The sequence below is a fragment of the Trachemys scripta genome, chromosome 6 (genome assembly GCF_013100865.1).
Source record: "Trachemys scripta elegans isolate TJP31775 chromosome 6, CAS_Tse_1.0, whole genome shotgun sequence".
Taxonomy (NCBI): Eukaryota; Metazoa; Chordata; order Testudines; family Emydidae; genus Trachemys; species Trachemys scripta.
The window spans coordinates 102,254,233-102,271,835 of record NC_048303.1 but is presented as its reverse complement, the minus strand read 5'-3'; the positions used below and the strand labels follow the sequence as shown (position 1 = coordinate 102,271,835).

At 38.9% G+C, this 17,603-nt stretch overlaps 1 protein-coding gene across 1 annotated transcript in view; it reads right to left on the bottom strand.

Annotated features, from left to right (window-relative positions):
- The window catches only part of TTC39B (tetratricopeptide repeat domain 39B), a 124,359-nt gene that overhangs the window by 70,621 nt on the left and 36,135 nt on the right, over positions 1-17,603 (bottom strand). The window contains exon 2 of the mRNA XM_034774553.1: positions 14,105-14,139. Coding sequence (XP_034630444.1) covers positions 14,105-14,139 — 35 coding nt within the window. The remainder of the gene's footprint in view (positions 1-14,104; positions 14,140-17,603) is intronic.

Genomic DNA, 17,603 nt, shown 5'->3' with positions numbered 1-17,603 from the left:
AATCAGGCCAAATATCTGTGATAAAAATAAAAGTACAAAATTATAATATTATTAGGGCTATCAAGCAATTTAAAAAGTTAATTGAGCGATTAATTGCACTGTTAAACAATAATAGAATACTATTTATTTAAATATTTTTGGATATTTTCTACATTTTCAAATATATTGATTTCAATTACAACACAGAACACAAAGTGTTCTGTAAAAAGTTGTGAAAAGTTGAACTTACAAATCATAGAATCATAGACTATGAGGGTTGAAAGGGACCTCAGGAGGTCATCTAGTCCAACCCCCTGCTCAAGCAGGACCAATCCCCAGACAGATTTTTACCCCAGTTCCCTAAATGGCCCCCTCAAGGATTGAACTCATAACCCTGGGTTTAGCAGGCCAATGCTCAAACCACTGAGTTATCCCTCCCCCCTGAATGTAGAATTATGTACAAAAAAACCGCATTCAAAAATAAAATAATGTAAAATTTTAGCGCCTACAAGTCCACTCAGTCCTACTTCAGCCAATCGCTCAAACAAGTTTGTTTACATTGGTAGGAGTTAATGCTGTCCTCTTGTTTACAATGTCAGCTGAAAGTGAAAGCAGGCGTTCTCGTGGCACTGTTGTAGCCAGCGTCGCAAGATATTTATATGCCAGATGCGCTAAAGATTAATATGTCCCTTCATGCTTCAACCACATTCCAGATAACATGCGCCTATGCTCATGTTGGGTTCTGCTCGATAACAATCCAAAGCAGTGCAGACCGATGCATGTTCATTTTCATTATCTGAGTCAGAAGCCACTAGCAGAAGGTTGATTTTCTTTTTTGGTAGTTTCCGCATTAGAGTGTTGTTCTTTTAAGATTTCTGAAAGCATGCTCCATACCTCGTCCCTCTCAGATTTTGGATGGCACTTCAGATTCTTAAACCTTGGGTCGAGTGCTATAGCTATCTTTAGAAATCTCACATTGGTACCTTCTTTGCGTTTTGTCAAATCTGCCGTGAAAGTGTTCTTAAAACGAACATGTGCTGGGTCATCATCCAAGACTGCTATAACATGAAATATATGGCAGAATGTGGATAAAACAGAACAGGAGACATACAATTCTCCCCCAAGGAGTTTAGTCACAAATTTAATTAATGCATTATTTTTTTAATAAGCATCATCAGCATGGAAGCATGTCCTCTGGAATGGTGGCCAAAGCATGAAGGGGCACACGAATGTTTAGCATATCTGGCACATAAATACCTTGCAACGCTGGCTACAAAAGTGCCATGAGAACACCTGTTCTCACTTTCAGGTGACATTGTAAATAAGAAGCAGATAGAAGCATCTCCTGTAAATGTAAACAAACTTGTTTCTCTTAGCAATTGGCTAAACAAGAAATAAGACTGAGTGGACCTGTAGGCTCTAAAGTTTTGCATTGTTTTGTTTTTGAGTGGAGTTTAGTAACAAAACAAAAAAAATCTACATTTGAAAGTTACACTTTCATGATAAAGAGATTGCACTACAGTACTTGGATCAGGTGAATTGAAAAATACTATTTCTTTTCTTTTTTACAGTGCAAATATTTGTAACCAAAAATAATAATATAAAGTGAGCAGTGTACATGTTGTATTCTGTGTTGTAATAGAAATCAATATATTTGAAAATGTAGAAAAACATCCAAAAATATTTAATACATTTCAATTGGTATTCTATTATTTAACAGTGTGATTAATTGCGATTAATTTTTTAATCGCAATTAATTTTTTTGAGTTAATCGCATGAGTTAACTGCAATTAATCAACAGCCCTAAATATTATGTATATTTTCCCCAAAACAATGGTCTCCAGGCCCAAACTGGGCCACTTCACCATTTCCCTGACTAACTGATTGCAGGGCCATTCAGCATCTAGTCCCTATGCAAATGCGTTGATGCACTGTTTGGAAGTGATAAGTGAAGGCTGCTTTAGACTGCTGATGATGATCTGACTGACTGCAGTACACAATGCAGCCATCTGCTGTCAGCTGCTTTACATTACAATCCTGGGTCTCCAGCCAGCTACAGCCCTGCTTGCTAGCTCAGATTTGATTCTTCTCCAATCAAGCAACCAGCAAAGGAAGCATGGGATCACTATGAGGGGACAAAGACAGGGGAAGTCTCCTGAGCTCAGGATGGACATGCAACAGGCAGTGGGTAATGAGGAAGTTTTGTTGAGTAACTGAGTCTGCTCCACTCCAAAAGCCAGCAGCAACTTGCCAACCTTCCATGCTTCTTCTCTGACCAGAAGTCCACCCTGCTACTCCAATCCAATCTCAAGTCGGAAAAAAAACTCCCTCAGACATGGAATCTTGGTTGTGAGAAGCCAGCAATGCAAAATGGAATTGCTGGGTAAAACCAAGAGTGGAAGTCTGGCAAAAGCAGCCGGGGGAAACAAGAGACGAGAATGATTTGGGAAGGAGTGATCTAATGTTTTGGGGAAGGGGAGAAACTAAGGGGTTGTCTACACTTACAATGATGCAGTTGCACTGCTGTAGTGCTCTAGTGAAGACAATATCTATGCCAGGGGTCAGCAACCTTTCAGAAGTGGTGTGCCAAGTCTTCTTTATTCACTCTAATTTAAGGTTTCGAGTGCCAGTAATACATTTTAACATTTTTAGAAGGTCTCTTTCTATAAGTCTATAATATATAACTAAACTATTGTTGTATGTAAATAAGGTTTTTAAAATGTTTAAGAAGCTTCATTTAAAATTAAATTAAAATGCAGCGCCCCCCGGACCGGTGGCCAGGACCCGGGCAGTGTGAGTGCCACTGAAAATCAGCTTGCTTGCTGTCTTCGGGACGCTACGAGAAGCCCTCCCGTTGACATAGCACTGTCTACACCTGGCATTAGACCACTGCAACTACATTGCTCAGGGATGTAGAGTGACATATTTATACGGACATAAATTCCTAGCATAGACTAAGCCTGAGTCTATTTTGGGAGAAATAGGGGACAAAGAACTTGATTCATAAAGATATTCCTGAAGAGCTCTTTATGAACCTTTAGATCCCTCCATATTGCAGCAATTGGCAGGTGTTTTAAAAATACTAATAAGGGAGGTATGCCTCCAGAACCTTCTTACAAAGGCCTTATTTATACACTCTGCAAACACATCTGGACTACCTACCCTTGACTCATTTCCCATCTCTTCCCCAATTACTAAAAATTACTCCGTTCCGAAACCGCTCCCATGAAATGCTGAGGATTTCCTGCAAAATAATTAATTATCGGAACTTTGATTTTTATTGGAAATTGTACTTTATTAACTATGAGGAAAAATTATTTTCTTCCAAAAAGAAAGGAATGTCATCAAGACAAGGAAGAATTAAATCCTCTTAATCTTTCTGTTCTGAGGCACCTTTAATGCTGCACAAATAGATAGATTTATTTTTTTTGCTAAGATCAACAGTGAAATAGTTGACCATTTAAATGTTAATACTAGCTATTTTTAGATTTGAGAGCTAATACCATAACGAGATAAGGAAAATTCACTTTATTGAGGTGTGACATCCTCTTTCAACGTGCCTCCAGATTCTAGAAGTTTAACTCTGCATTTGTTTGCCCTTTTCATAATTAAAATTCCAGTCTCTGCCACAGGGAGAAGAGACAGGCCTAGCTAAAATCCAAAGGTAACAAAACATCAATCAGCTCTTTCTCCTCTATGGTACTCCAGAGCAGATGGGGGGGAATGAGTTCAAGAGGAGTAACTTAGGGGAAGTGAAAGGGCAGGGAAAGGAGAGCCTACCCTTAACATCTTCTGCTTCCTATAGGTCTCCCAGTTTGCTGAATCCTTCCTGAAATAAAAAACCTTTTATAGCCTATTTCCCGTAGGTCAAATGATTGCTCCCCATTCACCACTCTGGACTAATTCTCACAAAATTCACAGGTTTGAAGTGGTAAGGTCGATAACAGACATGCTGGGCTGAACATATGCCCAAAGGACCCAGCACCATCTTTCAGAGAAATTTAGATGGGGGGAAAAAAAGGAAATAAAAAGTTAATTAAAGGAAAAATTGAAACACCAAGAGAAACAGAAAGTCAGATGGTAGGAAAAATGAAGACAGAGAAACGAATTAAAGAATTAATAAGAAAAGAAAACTCAGGAGACATAGCAAGTAAATATATTTGTTTAGAAAGTTCATTCTCAAAATATTACAATTCAAGTGACATCATCATAGGACCTAATCACATCAGCCATACCATCAGGGGCTCATTCACCTGCACATCTACCAATGTGATATATGTTATGTGCCAGCAATGCCCCTCTGCCATGTACATTGGCCAAACCGGACAGTCTCTCCGCAAAAGAATTAATGGACACAAATCTGACATCAGGAATCATAATACTCAAAAACCAGTGGGAGAACACTTTAACCTGTCTGGTCATTCAATGACAGACCTGCGGGTGGCTATCTTACAACAGAAAAACTTCAAAACCAGACTCCAAGGAGAGACTGCTGAGCTGGAATTGATATGCAAACTAGATACAATCAACTTAGGATTGAATAAGGACTGGGAATGGCTGAGCCATTACAAACATTGAATCTATCTCCCCTTGTAAGTATTCTCACACTTCTTATCAAACTCTCTGTACTGGGCTAGCTTGATTATCACTTCAAAATTTTTTTTTCCCCACTTACTTAATTGGCCTCTCAGGGTTGGTAGGACAACTCCCACCTGTTCATGCTCTCTCTCTGTGTGTGTATGTGTATATATATATATATATCCTTGATATATCTTCCATTCTATGCATCCGAAGAAGTGGGCTGTAGCTCACGAAAGCTTATGCTCTAATAAATTTGTTAGTCTCTAAGGTGCCACAAGTACTCCTGTTCTTTTTGCGGATACAGACTAACATGGCTGCTACTCTGAAACCACACACTAATGTTTCATTTAAAATTCAGAGGATAAAATAGTGAAAGGAGAAGCTAAAGACGTCTAGTTTTGGAAAGGAGATGAGCACAGGATCTCCATATTCTTAGGCACAAGGGAAGGGGAACCAGCTTTGATATTTTTAAAATTTAACCAGCTAGTAGTGGTATTTGGCATGTTTGATGTACATCTCTGATGGAAATTTACAAGTGTAGTTTGTGCTTTAGTGCACATTTTTTTTTTAAGAAAGGGCAACAAAAACAAAGGACAGACCAATCTTGTTACGCTCAAGTAAAAGTTAAATGACAGATAAGTTAATACTTGTGTGAGTTTCTAAACCTCTCTTCTCAAAGATCGTCGTCTTCCAACATTCAGGAAATCGCATAGGGTATTTTGATATTTTCCAGGGAAGATCCCCCAGGCACATATAGTTTTTACTCCTATACAGATTCTTCATATTGATCAAGTTTAAATAAAACCAGTTATATAAATGGTGCTCCCCATTGCCAAGGATGAACAAAGCGCCTCACTTGCACAAGTACTTTAGATGTCTGATTGTGAGCCTGCAACAGGGCATGCAGTCCTTTTAAATACATTTCTGCTTTTGAATTGGTTTCTTCCCCTTGTGGCAGTCTGACACCACAAAATGATACTATGCTGAATAAAAGCATAGGCCCTATCGAAGTTTAGATTGTGAACTCTGGGATTATAAGACTTTGTTCTTTGTATTTCTGCACATTTCACTGTTATTTTACACAAGTGGCTTTACACACACACTATTTTTAAATAGGAACCTATTTTAGGGACAAGTTTATAGCCAAGATATAGGAAAATTTTAGGGCTGTCAAGTGATTAAAAATATTAAGTGCAATTAATCTCACTGTTAATCAACACTAGAATACCATTTATTTAAATATTTTTGGATGTTTTCTACATTTTAAAATCTATTGATTTCAATTACAACAAGAATACGTGTAAAGTGCTCACTTTATATTTATTTTTTATTACAAGTATTTGAATTGTAAAAAACAAAAGAAATAGTATTTTTCAATTCAGCTAATACAAGTACTCTAGTGCAATCTCTTTATCATGAAAGCTGAACTTACAAATGTAGAATTATGTAAAAAAACCCTGCATTCAAATATAAGACAATGTAAAATTTTGGAGCCTGCAAGTCCATTCAGTCCTACTTCTTGTTCAGCCAAACGCTCAGACAAACAAGTTTGATTACATTTGCAGGAGATAATGCTGCCTGCTTCTTGTTTACGTCACCTGAAAGTGAGAACAGGCATTCTCATGGCACTGTTGTAGCCGGTGTCGCAAGATACATACGTGCCAGATACGCTAAAGTTTCATATGTTCCTCCATTCTTCAACTACCATTCCAGGGGACAAACATCCATGCTGATGACAGGTTCTGCTCAATAACAATCCAAAACAGCTTTCTTTTTTGGTGGTTTGGGTTCTGTAGTTTCCGCATCAGAGTGTTGCTCTTTTTAAGACTTCTGAGAGTATACTCCACACATCATGCCCCTCAAATTTTGGAAGGCACTTCAGATTCTTAAACCTTGGGTCGAGTGCTTGGGTCGAGTTCTTTAGAAATCTAACATCAGTACCTTCTTTGTGTTTTGTCAAATCTGCAGTGAAAGTGTTCTTAAAATGAACATGTGCTGAGTCATCATCCGAGACTGCTATAACATGAAATATGTGGCAGAAGGCGGGTAAAACAGAGCACGGGACATACAATTCTCCCCCAAGGAGTTCAATCACAAATTTGATGAACACATTTTTTTTTAATGAGTGTGAAAGTATGTCCTCTGGAATGATGGCGGAAGCATTAAAGGGCACACGCATGTTTAGCATATCTGGCATGTAAATACCTTGCAATGCCAGCTACAAAAGTGCCATGCAAATGTCTGTTCTCACTTTCTGGTGACATTGTAATTAAGAAGAGGGCAGAATTATCTCCTGTACATGTAAACAAACTTGTTTGTCTTAGCTATTGGCTGAACAAGAAGTAAGACTGAGTGGCCTTGTAGGCTCTGAAGTTTTACATTGTTTTGTTTTTGAAAGCAGTTATGTAACCAAAAAAAATTCTACATTTGTAAATTGCACTTTCACAACAAAGAGATTGGAGATTGCACTACAGTACTTGTATGAGGTGAATTGAAAAATACTATTTCTTTTGTTTATAATTTTTATAGTGAAAATATTTAGAATAAAAAATAGTATACACTTTGATTTCAATCACAACACAGAATACAGTATATATGAAAATGTAGAAAAACATCCAAAATATTTAATAAATTTCAATTGGTATTCTACTGTTGAACAGTGCAATTAAAACTGCGATTATCATGATTTTTTTTTTAAGTTAATTGCGTGCGTTAACTGCGATTAATCAACAGCCCTAAAAAAATTTTCTTAGTAGATGAAGTAACAAGCATATCTTTTGTGTAATTTTTTTTTTTTAAATGCAGAAAGTTCAAATGGTCTAACTTCAGACATAAATAAGGCCAGTTTAAATTGCTTAATTTTTCGAATTGTATTAACTTAGTTCCTCTTTTAGGATTTATAAGTCAAATATGGTTTCTCTGAATTGTACAAAAGGCCAAGCCAGCTGTCATTTTCTAATGTGCCTATTTAGTTAGATATCACTGCCTTTTAAAACTTTACTGCTAAACTTGACTTTCATGGACTTGTAATGTTTTAAAATGTCTTTTTAATGACTGATTTTCTACTTGACTCTGAACAGTCCAGGTACCAAACATAAGAAAAAGCTTGAACTGCTTACAGGTATGCTTGAATATCTACTTTTGCAGCGCTCCCTGGGAAAGTTTGAGGATTCCCCCTCCCAGCAGGCATGGACTTTCCTAAGTGTCTTAGACAGAACCTGTATTTAGGGTCTTCCCCCCGTCACCTGCAGCTGCTTCCCAGTGCTTTATCCACTGACAGATAAACACACGTGCAGGTATAACTGAAACATTAACCACACTTCTGAGATTACAAGGATAACCTTCTAACTTCTTTAAACACTTCTGGCCTTTAATCTATTACCCCAGTAATACCATGTAGAGCAGCTTTGGTAGGATCATGGATTAGTAATAGCCAGCTTTGGGTGGGGAAAGGAGAGGCAAAAGAGGAACAATAACTGATACCAGTAAATTATGTGTCTCCCTACTGGCACCTCTAAAATTAAGAGCCACTGACAAATTTAAGAATTCTTTTCAAAATCCTTTACTAAAATTCATATCAAGTTAAGTCCTCCTTTCCCACTTTTTCCTTTCTGATCATTGCTTCAGATAATGTATTTAAAAACTAAACCACCCTATATTTTTGACATTCAGCTATGCCACAATCCAGTGTTTCATATCACAAATTGCTGTAGAAAACTAATGATTAGGGAACTTTCTCTATGGGCATGGTTTATTTCTAAGAGGTTGGATTTTACATCTGCATGCTACTGTACTTCCTTCCAAAGACAATCTAAAGGTAATCTACAGGGTATTTTTATGGTATACGTTTAGGTGAAACTTAGGGAACGGTACATAGGATAAGAGACAGATAATATTACTATAATTAAAGAGAATTCTGTATAAGCTCTAAAGGCAAAGGACTCAGGGATGAGGTGGGGGGAGCAAGACCAGCTGCATGTGCTAGTCTATATCAGGCTTTGGCATAAATTTGGGTGGGATCCTGAGATCTGACTTTTCCGCAGTTTTTAATTTAATCTAATTTTCATAATAATTAAAAAACAAGAGCTTTCAAGCTTCCAGAGAAAATTCATTTGAATCTGGGAGTAAAAGACATGGATCTCTAACTGCCCTAGAGAAAGGGGGGGAAAAGTTTGTGAATGATTCAAGAACTGTTCAGCTCAAGGAAAAGCTAAGAAGATGGCAAAGCATATGAATGAGGGTCAAAACTGCAGATGTTAAAGGTTAATGTTATTAGATAATTAAAACATAGAAGATAGACTAGGTTTTCATAAAGTTATAAGAAAAGTAAAGCTTTCGGTCAAGAATCAGTAATATAGACATAAGTTAAATGTGTTACATCCTTTTATTTCAGTCCTTTGTCTGAATTATGTCTATTTACACTGAAATTTCTTTGGGATAGAGGACATTATGTTTGTAAAGCACCCATTATGTTTTTGGAATATAATAAGTTAAGTGCAAAGATCTTACATGGTCTATGGCTAAACGTACTGTGGAAAAACGACATTTGAAAACTGCACCTTAAGGTGCAGAGACTCTTAACTGGATGGAGTCACAAGCAGGGAGTTGTCCTCTTCAGTGGGGCAAAGGGTTGGGAAGAAGTAGTCTGTAATGTCGTGAGCTCATGCTGAACATAGTAACAGTCAGAGGCTTGAATTTTCAAAGAAAAAGGAAGATTAAACTCCTGTCACAAGTGAGTAACTGGTCATCTTTGCAGTTACACTCTTGGAACATGCTGACTCTTGATAGTTGTGTTTACCACAAGTGAAGTTGTGATGGTTAGGATCGCATACATGCCCCTTTTCCCCCTTTCAAATTTGAACATTTGGGTCCTCATGGCTATATAAGGAAATGTGTCAGTCTTTCCACTCAAAGTAACAAGAAATGAGCTTGATGCAGGAGTCACTTAGAGAAATTCTATGATTTGAGTTATGCAGGAGGTCAGACTATAATTATCATAATGGTCCCTTCTGGTTTTAAAATATATCTAGAGTTCTAGGACAGCTCTTTAAAATGCCTATGAAGGAGACATTTTGGGCATGCCATAAACATAGCTTTATGTCTGACTGAATAAAGCTTTCACCCCTGTGGTACTGAACATCTATAAAAGATCCTTATCCAAGAATCTGGATACAGAATCTATCTAATCCATTTAGCCAATCTGAACAGAGATTGGCTTCCCCTTGGACTTGTCCTCAAACACCACAGCGAGCCCTGGAGATTTAGGGAAGGATTTTACCCTCTTAGATAACTCATCACCCATTTAGCATCTAACGTATGCAACCTGGTTTCTCCTAGTAAGCTCTGACGTTTAGTGAATAATGCCAGATAAAGAGGAGCTAGTTGGAACTTTGTTGGAAACCCTCCTGATAGAAACTAGTGGTGTGGACACCAAGGCAGTTTATCCTAACAGAACACTGTATATGCAGGATAAACCACCAGACCTGGATCTCACTCATTCTCTTCAGGCTTGTACACATGAGAAAGTTGCACCAGTATAACTTTAATCAGCTTTTAAACTGATCTAGTTAAACTGACTAAAACTGGGTGCAAAAGACTGTGTGGACACCTATTTTGGTATGAGTGTCTTACAGAAGTTTAGTTAACCCTGTTCCTAACTTACTTAAACTAAACCAAAATAACACATTCTTATTCTGAAATAAGAGTGTCCACGCAGCTTTTTCCACCAGTTTAACTAGATCAGTTTAAAATTTATATTTTAAGTTATACCAGTGCGAATTTCTCATGTAGATAAGCCCTTTCTGCATGTTATGACCACCAGTGACAGTTGAGGAACTGGATACATTGGAAACATTTCTCAGAGACACACGCACAATAGCTCAAAGGGTGCCCCTACTAATATTAATATTAGGTTTCGTTGTTAGGAAGGGAGAGGCTCTAGTACATGTGGGCAGACATGTCATTCATTGAAAAGAATCTTTTACAGTTAGTATATTCAAAAACTAAACACATATGTTCTATATGGAAGATGATATGCATGTATGGCTTCCAAATGATTCCTTAATGACCCAGAATTTCAAGTATTTCCTGTGCACTACTTGATCATGTTGCAGTTCTTTGCATTCCAGGTCAAGAGTCTTGACCCACTCCTATAGATTGAGGAATGACAGATTCCGAAGTCACCATATGGAGCTTAAAACTTCCATAAAATTCATATGCAAATTGGCATGAAAATCTTCTCTTTTTAGCCACTGGAAATATCAACAATAAAAATCAGTTTTTCATAAAAGGGCCTCTTAAAAGGGGATGAGAAGAGAGAGAGGACTGGCAGCAGCATGAAACTGAACTGCTTAACCACTCTACGATTTCAGGCAAACCACAGTTCCAAATTCCTTGTACCTTGTATATAAAGAGTCTCAAGAATGACAATCCCTATAGGGCAAAGGGAAAGAATGACAATCCCTACAGGGTAAAGGGAAAGAACAGCAGCATGCCATTAGATTAAGAGAAGGGTCCCCGCTGGTGCCCCATCAAATTTGCTGTTTGAAAGCTGAAATCAAAGATAGTACTAGGGAAGCTGAGACTGAAGACTTAAGCAAAGACTTCGACAGTGGGGCTTTTGGGTACAACTGGTACTAGACAGATAAATGCATCCAGAGTGTCTGAAGGACATCTCATCCTGGAAGATGGATTATAGAAGCCCAAGGATCTTGAACCTCTCTACCATGCCTTAGACATCTTCTTGCTACATGGATCCAGGTTCACCTCCTCTCTCAAATTCTCCAGAAGAAGGCTGAACAAATGAAAGAGCCTGACGCAGGCACAGAACTTATATCTACCCACAATTGCCTTGTAGGTGTCTAAGCAGAGAGCAAGTTGCCAATGAGTATACCTTCAGCTCAGATGACCCCCATTTATTTTTATGGCTCTAGTGCACATAAACTGAACAAAATAGCTTCCATCTTTTAATCTTTATCAGCATTGACCATGGCTCATAAAGAACTCAGAAAAGGGTAGCTATTCAAATACTCAGTCCCCTGCCACAGCTCTCAATATAATCAATTGGCTCTGAATCCTAGCAGGAAAAGGACAGAGTACGCCACTAATAATTTTTAGGACCTAGCAGACACTCATCAATGGACCCCATTCCCATTCTGCTTCACCTCCAACACATTGTAGAGCTTATGGGCTTTCTCATGTATGGTTGACATGAAGATATTTAAGGCCTATACAAAATTCACCTACCAGTTGGAAATGTCTGAAATAGTCTAGTGGTGATAGCAAGATAGCAGTAATAGTGTCACTGGTGAAAAACAGATAGCTTCCACAGCCCTGTGATAATGAAACATCCTGATACTCATTTGTGCCAATAGCTGGTTCTGTAATACAGGCCTTCAAGATTAGCATGTTAGACCCAGTGGTATTTAGGCAACTAACTCCCATTGAAGCCAATTGGCTTCAATGGGAGTTAGTTGCCTAAATACCTTAGTCCATAATTCAATTAATGCTTGGGATGTGTCTGTGTCATATGCCATTCATCTGGTTGGTAAAATTAACCTGAAGGAAAAAAATCCAAAATTATATGCTATAAATCATGTGGCAGGAGTGCCACCTGAAACTCCTACTTTTGCAGCATTCTCTTATGGGGTATCTAACTCTAGTTCCACATCTACACCAGCAGTTTTTAAACACTGTCTCCTGTGGGATCAATAACTTCTCTGGTGTAGAAGTTCTCTAAACTGAAGAGCTGACGTCTCACATATGAGGCCTGTCAATCGATTTATGAACTTGAATCATAAGCCTGGATCCTCTCACTGAGTCTTTGATGTTGAGGAAGCTGCAGTAACATTGTTCTGAGCATCCTTCAGTCCTGCTTGAATGCCAAGAAACAAGAGGCCGTGGATCTGGATGTAAACTGTAGTTAAATGGGAAACCAAGTCTGAGGAATGACAGCATAGATGATTGCTTAATTCTATGCATGTCTGTTCACTTAGAAGACAATGGTGGGGTAAGTCAGTGAGCTCAGTACAACAGTTACTCAAACTGCATTCTCCTAAGCTTAGTAAAAGTAGCTCTTCCTCCTTGGTTCAGAGTAGTGCAGCCTTATCTATCACTCCTCCCCATCTTTGCCTTAGAAGGCATTATACTCTTCTCCGAGAGCTCAGACCCATGAAGGATGGGATTAGAGGCTCATCCTGTGAGCTCTCAGATTTGTGCATTGCCTAACAAAGTTGGCTTTAGGATTAAGGCACCTGCCCAGTTCAGGTCTGATTCTCCTGAGACCATGGATACCTTCCATGATTGCTATCAGAATTTAAGAGCTTTGCCCTCTTTAGCCTCTTCTCCAGTGTAAAGGTGGCCTCTGCACCAGTCCTCATCCCTTTCTGCGATGGGCTGTTCCCCCAGGATAATTTAGAGCAGCCTTAAGACTGGCCTAGGTGCTTCTTCCACCCTCCAGCTTCACCATGTACACTACTAGCAGGTCTGGAGGGTGGCATAGAAGCCATAACTCCAGCTCTTTACCACTGGAAGTTCCACCTACACTCCTCTCAGGGATGGCTATGCCAGAATCTGTTGATAGTGCAGCTGCATAGTAATAGAGATTATCAAACGTGTTATTGCAACACTATTTAGTACAGCAAGAAGAAATATTAACTCTTATGTAGTCAGGGGCGGCTCTATGTATTTTGCCGCCCCAAGCACGGCAGTCAAACAGCCTTCGGGGGCATGCCTGCGGGTGGTCCGCTGATCATGCGGATTCGGCGGTGTTTCTGCGGGTGATCTGCCGGTCCCGCGCCTTCGGCGTACCTGCTGCCGAATTGCCACCGAAGCCGCGGGACCGGCGGACCTGCCGCAGGCATGCCGCCGAAAGCTGCCTGACTGCTGCCCTCAATGAGACTGGCACGCCGCCCCCCGCAGCTTGCCGCCCCAGGCACGCGCTTGCTGCGCTGGTGCCTGGAGCCGCCCCTGTATGTAGTTCCCATGCAGTTGGAGGGGAATTGATCACTTTTCTTTATGTGGAATCTTGTGCCACTATTGCATGTAACCCCACTTCCATCAATGCATGGGGAGGGGAAGTCTGCACACAGCCATGCATGGGTGGAACAATCCCTGCTCAAAGTCTTTTGCTTGGCCAAATATGATAAAGAACGATAGGGTCTGAAAGTAATTTCCATCAAAAGGCTATCTAATGGTAACTTTGCTACTGTTCATACTGCACCTCTTCATGAGATTCTCCAGAGCTGGCAGTATGGCACTGAACTACTTTGCCAACAAATATGAAAATTATAAAGGAGGAGTGTAAGGAAACACTAAATGCTTTATAATCACACATACACCAAGACTGATGCTGCCTTTCCCATCCTTTAACAGCATCATTGGTTTTGGAAATATAAATGATCACTGAGCATGTGTACAAGTGAAATAGCTGATTTTACCAACACACAGAAATGTGTGGTGCATATTAGACAACAATAATTTAGCACTCTGTATGACTCTATATTTAAAAATGGAAAATAAATATAAATAGTAAAATTATACTTACACTGGGATGCTTTCAAAGGCATCTTCAAAGTTTTCCTGCAAAATAATAAGCCAAGAATGACTTTTCAATAAATACAAAGAGTGTGTGTGTGTTGTTTTTTAACAAAGTGGTGACAAAAAGCCACACAGCTACAAAATCAGATGGATTTTATTCTACCACTGTAGAAATAACTCACAATTGGGTATTTATTAGTAAGCTACTGGTGCATGCTTTGGTTACAACTTTAGCTACTTTAGCCTATTAACCAACATTCTACCATGGTTTATTGCCATTACAATATGGAGTTGAATTAGTGAGACCTCCCATTTTCATCACACCCCACAAGCAGAGCTGCCCTTTTAGCTGAAGTTTATGGTCTAGTGGGCACCTTAGGCTCACACCTTCTATTATAAAAACTATACTTGGGATAAATAATATATTTAAGATAATAAATATAAAAGCTTCACTGGAAATACTTAATAGAAAATTGGAGCTAGAAGTGGCCTACAGGGCAACTGGATTCGTTAACTAGTGAAGAGGCAATTTAAAACTTGTACTCTCCCCATCAATCTTTTCTCCGTTCTTTCCCACGGTTGCTTCCTCCTCCTCTCCCCCAGTCCTTTAAATCAAGCAATCATAGAAATGTAGGACTGGAAAGGGCCTCAGTAGGTCATCTAGTCTAGTCCCATGCATTCAAGTCAGGACGATGTAATAATTAGACCATGCCTGACAGGTGTTTGTCTAACCTGTTCTTAAAAACTTCCAATGATGGAGAACCCACAACCTCACTTGGCAATTTGCTCTAGTGCTTAACTACCTAGACAGTTCAGAAGTTTTTCCTAATGTCCAGTAAAGTTGGGCCTTTACTTTATGAACTTTTGATTTCTTAGTGAATGCTTATTAGGAATGTATCTGACAAGTAACTTCAAATGCTATAATAAATTGCTAGGTACTAATTTTAACTGCCACATGATAACTTTGATTTGCCTTTGAGTAATAAATTACACTAAAGTCCTACAGTGTGATGTTACACAATGCAAATGCCCAAATATGTTATCATGTTCCTTTATGTAAAAAATATAAGTTATTTTCTATTCAGGGAAGACAAAATTTCAAGTAAGGAAACTAATTTTATCATTCAGTATCACCGGAATCTGCTGCGCCATCAAGCTTCACACTACTGAGATAGCTGGAACCAGTGAAACACTATTCTCCAATCATTGGGAATAAACAGATGAATGCAATTAAAATTGAGGTTTTATTGATGGACCATTTGGAATCTACTATTTTCTCAAGAGAACTAGCTTGTTGCCATGATGCTGGAACTGGAGAGGCAGAGAAAGAACAGAACAGAACTTGGGCTGGAGAAAAAAGGCAAACAGCCAAGGACTTGGTCAGGACAAACCCCTAAAATAATGTAGTTGAGCTGAGATGGGAGGCTGCTACACATGGAGCTGAACACACTAATATAAATCATTTGATGTTGCCACCTGGGCCTCATTGAATTGTTGAGTGGGGGGAGGGGGCAGAGGGCTCTACTACTAAAACTAAAAGTCCCCAGGCTTCCCTGAAGACCCTCTCCTTGTCAGACTGAGGTCAAGCTGGAGAAAGAAGAAAATGGCAAAATATCTTAAGAAAAGAGCCCTCTTTGAGAGCTTGCTGAGGACACCTCTGCTATATTATAAGCCTGGTGAGCAAGACTTGTGCAGTTTACCAGGTGCCTGTAAGAAGGTGCTGTCAGAAAGTCTGTACCAAGATGGGAAAGTCCAAAAGAGGAACCTCTTGCCTACTTCTAACACTTGTAAAAGAGAAGAAAAACCCAGCAGTCCCAACCCTGACAGAGTAGCAGATTTCAATGATAGGTGAAATGAATTTTTAAAAAATTAGAATATCTGTCTAGGCTCATGCTTCTGTCTGGCTGTCACTGGGTTTTGCGTCCCTCTGTTCATGGTGGCTGAGCTAAGCACGTGCATATGCATTTGAAAAATCAGGACCCAAAGTATAGTGCTATTATTTTTGCCCTCTGTCTACACTCACGGATAAATTGCACAATCAGACCTATCTGGAGAGATTATATCGCTCAATATAGCTGGTGTTCATAAGGAAGTTACATTCAAGAAGGTAAAAGTGACCTTTTGTACTACGATTGAAAAAGCATATTTTATTTGTATAACATTCTCAAGGTCTTCCTGATCACACTTTGTATATGAATATATTAGAAGGTTTTCAGTTTGACTCTTACCATCCTCAATTGACAGTTCTTTATGAACGACAGTCACAGAGCAAAGGAAATAAACTTTTTCTTGTTTCTATTATTTAAAACTAAAAGATAAGAATGAACAGCAGCCAAGAGAAACAAGAGTGGAAATATTATACATATACATGCTCCTCATATCATAACAATATCAATGATAAATATAATTTATCATATGCTTTTGGCCACCACACATCTCTAATTCAAACAGGAATTATTTTAGGGAAGTCCTATGGCCTGTGTTCGGTCTTTGGAATCTATAGGACTGTGTCCACTAATCCAGCTCCCCATCTACATCTAACATTCTAAACTTTAGAGTAACTTCAAACTGCCATCATTAAAAAAATTAAATAAAATCTGCCACAGAATGTTCTCCTTTCCCATCACAATTATACTGTCTATGGTACAAGAACAGGGAATATTTAGCCCAGAACCAGGTTTAAGACGACAAATAATTTCATGACCCTGCAGAGCTACAAATGGAAGCTTTACACAGTACTATTAAAACAAGCTGACTCCCCAGGTTGCCAGTGAGACATACAGCTCTTCCTTCTAACCCTAAGAATTTGTGAGAGAGAGATTTGACTCTATAAGTCATGACATTTGATTGGCTATACAGGCAGAGGAAAAGCACCTGAATATTTTTTTTTAAATCTAAAATAGTATTTCTGTAATATATTTAGTATATTCCAACTGATACATGATTATGTGAAGTACAAATTTTACTGGCATTCATTTGGGATTACACAGCTCCTGAATGATGTGTGGCTATTACAAAGTCATATTGATTAAAATATTAAGCTACATTATCAATGTTTCTACATACATATAGACATAGGACTTGCACAGTTTACCCACTATCTACTAGTCAGAAGACCAGCACATAGCCAGAAGTGGAATTGAATGGGAAAAAGCATTGTTTTTCCCTTGTGGGCAGCAAGAGAGGAAGAGGGAATGACTTCAAAAAGCCTTTTCACTGCTGTAGGTCAGTGTACACCATGTCACACTCTATCCTCTGCAAAATGATCTCATTTCAATGAGTGATCCCATGAACCACCCAAAACAGTGTGTGGGGAGGGCAGGGGTTTCACAGCATGTGCGGGGGAGTTGGTTGGGTTTGATTTCTGTTTTTAGTTTGTTGATTTCTGGATTTTTTGTTTGGTTTGTTTCATTTCATATGGGAGAAAGAAGAGACACAAAAGGGACGCCAGGTCCAAAAAAGTGCTATAAACCATCAGGGGGAAAGTGTGTGCGTGTGAACTGTTT